The sequence below is a fragment of the Pseudophryne corroboree genome, chromosome 6 (genome assembly GCF_028390025.1).
Source record: "Pseudophryne corroboree isolate aPseCor3 chromosome 6, aPseCor3.hap2, whole genome shotgun sequence".
In the NCBI taxonomy this organism is placed as follows: Eukaryota; Metazoa; Chordata; class Amphibia; order Anura; family Myobatrachidae; genus Pseudophryne; species Pseudophryne corroboree.
The window spans coordinates 361047199-361054765 of NC_086449.1; the positions used below are offsets into that span (position 1 = coordinate 361047199).

The 7567-nt window shown below is 45.5% G+C and overlaps 1 protein-coding gene across 2 annotated transcripts; it reads left to right on the forward strand.

Moving 5' to 3' along the window:
- The first annotated feature begins 1055 nt into the window (after positions 1 to 1055).
- LOC134935283 (protein SCO2 homolog, mitochondrial) lies at positions 1056 to 3525 on the forward strand. Of its 2 annotated transcripts, none has more exons than XM_063930444.1 (2): positions 1056 to 1200; positions 2594 to 3525. In XM_063930444.1, the coding sequence occupies exon 2, from the start codon at positions 2705 to 2707 to the stop codon at positions 3329 to 3331; it is 627 nt and encodes a 208-aa protein (XP_063786514.1). In that variant the 5' UTR covers positions 1056 to 1200; positions 2594 to 2704; the 3' UTR covers positions 3332 to 3525. The 2 variants fall into 2 exon arrangements, with proteins under 2 accessions (XP_063786514.1, XP_063786513.1); XM_063930443.1 differs by having other exon boundaries at positions 1057 to 1200; positions 2503 to 3525.
- Positions 3526 to 7567: the final 4042 nt, after the last annotated feature.

Here is a 7567-nt window from a genome sequence, read left to right on the forward strand (position 1 = left end):
ACACTGGCCGATCCGCCGCCGAGCTGCCCGATGGCGGATACAGCCGACGGGCGACCCAGCGGCGGAGGGGCAGTGACGGGGGGAGTGAAGTTTCTTCACTCCCCCGTCACCCGGCAGCATTGAAGTGCAGGCAAATATGGACGAGATCGTCCATATTGGCCTGCATGTTCAGCCGATGGGGGACCAGCGATGAACGAGCATGAGGCCGCACATCGTTCATCGCTGGAGCCTCCACACTGCACGATATGAACGTTATCTCGTTCATTAATGAACGAGATCGTTCATATCGTGCAGTCATGTCGGCCAGTGTGTAGGGCCCATTACTCTTCCAGTGCGATAGAATCAGGTTGATTGGGGACGGAGCTGATGTCAGACACCCTCCCTGAAAACGTTTGGGCACGCCTGCGTTTTCCTAAACACGTCCAGAAAACGGTCAGTTACCACCCACAAACGGCTTCCTTCTGTCAATCACCTTGCGAACGCCCGTGCAAACTGTTTTTTTACACAATCCCTTTGTCCGAAGCACGTGCGCATTGCTGTGCATACGCATGCGCTGGTATGACCTGATCACCCGCTGTAGGAAAACCACAGATCTGAATGACCCCCAGGCCCAAAGCAAGACACAGATTTGGTTTATACCATCGATAGTTTAATGTCACCATCGATGGTAACCATTCCAATTTTGTAGCATTCCAGTATATTGGGTATTATAATTCTTATAAAAACTATCCAGGATACTCCCCATAGGGACTAATAGCATATTTGATGATTACAATGTGTTTTGACAAATCCACACATAGCCAGTGCTAATTAGCAGAGGTGTCTGTCATCATGTCTCTCTCTCTCTCTCTCTCTCTCTCTCTCTCTCTCTCAGACACATAAACAAACAATACCCCGCCTCCTTAGAGACCATGTGAACAGAGCTTTGCTTAATAAGAATGCCCCACAATGCATTTCTCCTCCACAATGAATGGGGACTTGTGATAACTATCCCGTCTTCCACATGATTGGCTGCAGGACCTGCTACTCTGAGATCTGGGGATGTGGTTGGGTGAATGTGGTATTATGTAGAAAGGTCAGTGAATCCAGGAAGTGACAGTGTACGTGAACAAGGCTGCTGGGTGAAACACGTGTTAGACAGGACACCCACTGTGCACACAGAGGTTTCCCTATTACACAGCCATCGCATTTGAGCATCAGGTATCTTTTACCTATAATTTCCTTTTTCTCATTACTCTCTGATTCACAGGTAGTGAGACAGTGTCCCACCAAGGGAATCATTACCATACCCCATACCTGATAGCAAACTGAGTAGCTTTCATAGTCTAGTATTGTAATTAGTGGCTAATGTGGGACAGTCAATGCCTAATGCTGAGTACACAATGGCAGATATATTGCCAATCAGTTGATTGGCCAGTATATCTTTTGCAGGTGTGTACAAGCAATATTTCTGTGAATGACGTCTTTCACAGACATATTGCATCTGCTGTGCAACACAGTGGATGGCCAATACAGTATATCTGCAGATCTATTGGTGCATCTTTCTGTGTGTATGAAGACTGACCATCGGTGGAAATATATCTGCAGATCGATTGAACTGCAGATATATCTGCCAGTGTGTATCCAGCTTTAGATAGCTTATCTATTATATATGAGAGGAGTCTTTTCTATATTACACTACTTCACATACATGAACTAAAGGCAGGTACACAGTACCCGATGTGTAAATGCCGGCGTTGAACAATATAGTGTTCAACGATATAGTGCCTACACACTGAATGTTATTGTTCAACAATAACGTTCAGTGACGTCACCGGCAGTATTCCCGAACATGCAGCTCAGTCCGATGTTGACGGGTTGTGCTGCATGTCAGCTCAATATTGGTGAACGATGTGTGGGGGTGCGCATCGTACCTCAATATCACCCCCATACACACTGGACAATTCCAGGCTAAAAATAAATGATAACGACATAAAAGTGATTATCGTTTATTTTTTTAGGCAGAAATCGCCCAGTGTGTACTCCCCCTTAAATCTTACATGGCTGTGTCGTATGTATGTATTTATTACGGGTCAATGTTCACAGTAAAGGCAGAGGCTACGTGGAGATGATCTCATCTCCCAGCGCCGCTTACGCGGTTCTCACCCCAGCATATTGCCAGGTCGGGAAGCCAGTGTGTAAGGGTCCAATGCCGGGTCGCACCTGAGAAGGACCCGTTTCTAGTTACCGGGTGCGACCTGGCATTGCGATGTGAAAGGGGTATATCCAAATTATACTTTAATTACCAGCCCATCCTAATGACTGATCAACAGAACGTTAATGAAGTCCCCCCCATAGAGGTGAGGAATAGCGTTAGCCTTTTTTTTATAAAGGATATCAAGAAAATCTGGCTTTTTGTTCTTATTCATGGATACAGCTCTATAATGCTAATCTAAAAAAAAAATCAGTATAGTGTCTCATGATTCTGTAAAATATAATATATATATTTGTTCTTGTCCATAGGATGTTACGGAATTTCCAAATCCTTTATAAATGGTCTCTGTGTCCTTTCCAAAACCACAGAATAACAAATGCATTGATTTTCTATTCAAAGTGTTACCCTAACCAAATAAAATGTGCGGGTCCTGGAAGAAATGTGTTCACATCTCCCCCATTATTGAAAAGTCAGCAGTCAGAATCCTCAAAGGCTCCTGTTCCTTTGCGTATGAGGTTGCTTGTGAGCTGCATTATTGGTGGAGCTGCAGTCGGTGTTTGGAGTTATCTCCGTTGGGAGAAGCAAGAGAAGAAAAAACTGGAGCGCATTCAGCAGCTTCGTATTCTGGCCGTTGGTCAGGGAGACTTCAATCTTTCTGACCATAAGGGTCAGCCCTGCTCTAAAAAAGACTTCAAGGGAAGTTGGGTATTGATGTACTTTGGCTTTACACACTGTCCTGACATCTGTCCAGATGAACTGGAAAAGCTGAGTTCTGCCGTGTCTTTGCTGGATAAAGACCCCGCGTTGCCACCCATCTTGCCTATCTTCATTACAGTAGACCCAGAGCGTGACAGTGTGGAAGCACTAGCAAAGTATGTCAGTGAATTTCACCCCCGGCTCAAGGGGCTGACAGGCACCAGCGAGCAGGTGAAGGCAGTAGCACAAGCATATCGTGTGTACTTTAGTGCAGGGCCTCGCGATGAAGATAATGACTACATTATTGATCACACAGTCCACATATACTTGCTAAATCCTGATGGTTTATTCACAGATTATTATAACCGTAGTAAAAATGAGCAGGAAATAGCAGAAAGCGTGAAGCGGCACATGAGTACCTACAAATCTGTATTCAGCTGACAACGTCACTTGCATTTGTTTTCCCACTGAAACACTTGTCTATGCTATCTGGTACAAAACTTTATGATCATTTTAAAACTAAATTTGTCTAATCACTTTGGACCAATATAATCAGATTAATTTGTATTATTTGTGTGTTTTTGCTTTTCTGCTATTTAAATTTGCAACCCTAAAATAAACATCACTCCTGGTAATTCGCCTTTCTTTGTTTAGTTGCAAATAACTACATATTGCTACTTCATTGCATACAGATGTTTTCATAAACATCAATATTAGTGGGGGGTTTTGTGTATATTTCTGAAGTACTTGGGAGCGATTACGATGTTTTTGGACACCCTGAGCATGACGGAGCAATTCAGAAACACAGAATTTGACAGCAGATAAGAACCATATGGCCCATCCAGGGTTAGTTTACTGGATTGGGCTAGGGTATTAGGGATAGGATATTAGAGTTAATTTGGGGTATGGGGTCTCTGAGTGGCAACTGTTTTCTAATGAACCCATAAATTGATCAAATCATCACCTTTGGTGGTATCCATTATTTTAGAATAGTAGTGTTTAAGCTGTCTACATAGTACATAGTATTAAACTTACCATGGGGCATTATTATTATCCTTTATTTATATGGCGCCACAAGGGATCCGCAGCGCCCATTACACAGTACATAATCAAATGAACAAACAAGAAAACAGCACTTACAGTTCAAGACAATATAGGACAGGTATGGAAAACCCGGGGGTTAGGTGCCATCAAAGGGAGTATGGAGTATAAGATAGAGTAAGTAAGAAAAGGCACATGAGGAAAGAAGGCCCTGCTCTTGCGAGCTTACAATCTAAAAGGTGAGGAGCTAACAGACCTGAGTGACACAGAAGGGGTAGACAGTGAGCATAGACAAGAAGGTTAGGAGGAGAGTTGGCAGGGTTTGGTGAAGAAGTAGATCTTGAGAGCCCGTTTGAAGTTTTGTAGAGAGGTGGATAGGGAGAGGTAGAGAATTCCAGAGATAGGGAGCAGCACATGCAAAATCTTGTAGAGAGGAGGTAATTAATTGGCAAAAGAGATGGTGTGCATTAGCAGAGCGAAGAGAATGTGTGGGAATGTAAAGAGAGATAAGGTCAGAGATGTAAGAGCGAGAAGAGTGGGTGAGGGCTTTGTAGATGAGAAGCTTGAATTGGATTCTGAATGGGAAGAGTAGCCAGTGAAAGTCCTGCAAGAGAGGGGATGTGGATGTAGTACGTTTGGTGAGGAAGATGTGACGGGCAGCAGCATTGAGGATAAATTGGAGTGGGGAGAGGCATTTTTGAGTGAGGCCAAATAGGAGGAGATTGCAGTAGTCCAATCTGGAGATGACCAGTGAGTGGATGAGGGTCTTAGTTGCGTTCTGGCATCATTTTGCAAAGTAAACATATTCCTTAGTTCCTTAGAGTTAACAGGTAAGAACATAAATCTCCAATTTATTCTGATTACTCTTCCATTTTAGACAAGTCTGGTGGTCAAAAAATATTCTACATTATTATAACTTTATTATTTTTCTTTCTCTAGCATCCATAAGGGATATTGGGGAGACTTAGTAGGATGGGGTATAGATGGGGTCCAAAGGAGCTGGTGCACTTTCAATTTTTTCACTGGGTGTGCTGGCTCCTACCCTCTATGCCCCCTCCCACAGGCAGTTTAGAAAAAAGTGCTCTAAGGAGAGGATGCACATCTCTGCAGCTCCAGAGAGTTTTCTTCAGTTTCTTTTAAACATTTATTATTTTCGGTATGCTATTTGGGCAACAGTATACCTGCACCGTGGGAGTTGGGTGGGGTGGGGTGTTAGGGCGGTCACCGACCTTACGAGGTGTCACAGCCGCTTCCCCGCTGCAGGACCACCGTCCTGAGAGGTTGTTTGTTCAGTGGGGCACTGCGCCTTAGCTGTCGCAATCGCAGCACAACCCTAACAGATGCCTGAAGGTGACGACAGTGGTGAGTACAAACCGGGGGGGCCCGCTAGGCGGGGGGTCCCCCGGTTCATGGTGCGGCTGAACGCAGGCGCAGCATATGGACCCTCCTGGGGAGAACCCGCACGAGCCCGCTGTGTAAACTGGCTAGCGGTGGCTTAAACTAGCACTTGTGTGATGTATTAAAAGCACTTTAGGATACATTGGGGGTCATTCCGAGTTGATCGTAGCTGTGCTAAATTTAGCACAGCTACGATCGGGCACTCAGACATGCGGGGGGACGCCCAGCACAGGGCTAGTCCGCCCCGTATGTCAGTGCCACTCCCCCCCCCCCCCCTTTCCTGCAGAGCGGAACCAGCAGCATTTTGGCGCCTTTCTCTGCTTACTGCAGCAGGCGCACACAGCTCCTCCTGACACTCAGAAAACTGGTACAGGGTGCAAAGGGGGAGAGCTGCTATTATACACAATCTGTGTCCTATACAGGACAGAAATCATAAGTGTTGCACTGTGATATTATAAGCTGACAGCCTCACTGGGGCTGTGTAGCTGGGGTATGCCGGTCTTCTCTCTCTGTATGTCTCCCTCTCACATACAGTAAGGGCAGGCTTGATAAGTTTTACTGGCTGTGTATATGTCATTGTGATTTACTGTGAACATGGGTAAACACAAACTATGTAGTGTATGCCACACCAGATTCTCTCCCTTATCATCTGATTGTTTCATGTGAACAATGCACCCAATCTTCACAACTCAGTGAGGGGGCTAGGGGAGAGGGTCAAGAGCCTTCCTGGCTAGGGGCCCTTAAGAATATGATGTCTGATATGTCATCACAACTAGGGTTTTAATTACCTACCGGTAAATCCTTTTCTCGTAGTCCATAAGCGATATTGGGCGACTGCCTCAGTGCGTTGACTTTCCTGCAGGTTCTCTTTTATATGGTTACCTGTTCAGCTGTTGCTGTTCTCATCCGTTGCTGGTTGTTGTATGTTCGTGATGTGCTGGTGTATAAATCTCACCACTCTTGTGATGTTCCTTCTCTCATATATGTCCTTTCTCCTTTGGGCGCTGTTTTACCTATAACTGCCTGTGGGAGGGGGCATAGAGGGGAGGAGCCAGCACACCCAGTGAAGACATTAATAAATGGAATACTAGATTACCATAGGGTATAGATCGGGTCCACTGAAGCCTGGCACTTTAAGAAACTAATAGTGTGTGCTGGCTCCTCCCCTCTATGTCCCTCCTAGCAGACTCAGTCTAGGAAACTGTGCCCGAGGAGACGGACATACTTTGAGAGAAGGATATAACACAAAAGCGGTGAGGTAATGAACAAACACACAAACAATAAGATAGCAGAGCTCACCAGAACAGAGGAAAGCAGCGCTAACTATAGAAGGATAGCAACGCTAACCAAACACTGAACAGGGAAAGCAACAGCAAACCCAACCATAACACTTAGAACCAGGTAAGCAGAAACGAGGCACTGAGACCGGTGCCCAGTATCCACTACGGATTCCGAGAAAAGGAATTACTGGTAGGTATTAAATTCCTATTTTCTCTTACGTACTAGTGGATACTGGGGAATATTAGATTACCATGGGAACGTCCTAAAGCTCCCAGAACGGGTGGGAGAGTGCCGAGACCCCTGCAAAACCGCCTGACCAAACTGAAGGTCATCTTTGCCGAAGGTGTCAAACCTGTAGAATTTAACAAAGGTGTTAACACCAGACCAAGTTGCTGCACGGCACAACTGTAATTCCGGGACGCCCCAGGCAGCCGCCCAGGAAGAACCCACCGACCTTGTGGAGTGGGCCTGAACAGAACTCGGCAGCAGCAGAGCCGCCGAAATATAGTCTTGTTGGATAGTTAATTTGAGCTAACAAGCAATGGCCTGTTTAGAGGCAGGACAACCAATTTTCTTAGCATCATAAAGAACGAAAAGTGAGTCAGACTTCCAGTGACGAGTCGTCCTTTTGATGTAAATCCTCAAAGCCCGTAGAACATCCAGGGACTTTGCAACAACTGAAGTGTCGGATAAGACTGTAACCACAATAAGTTGATTCACATGAAAGGCCGACACCACTTTTGGCAAAAACTGTGGGTGAGTTCTGAGCTCCGCCCTATCCTCGTGAAACACCAAGTAAGGGCACTTACAGTACAAAGCCCCCAATTCCGACACACGCTTGGCTGAAGTTAAGGCCAGTAACATGACTGTCTTCCACGTTAGGTATTTCAAGTCAACCCTCTCTAAGGGTTCAAACCAATCCGACTGGAGAAAGGTCAACACCACATTGAGGTCCCA

What these genes read in the sequence shown, in the direction of transcription:
- LOC134935283 (XM_063930443.1), top strand. Translation starts at nt 2,504, where the DNA reads ATGTTACGGAATTTCCAAATCCTTTATAAATGGTCTCTGTGTCCTTTC.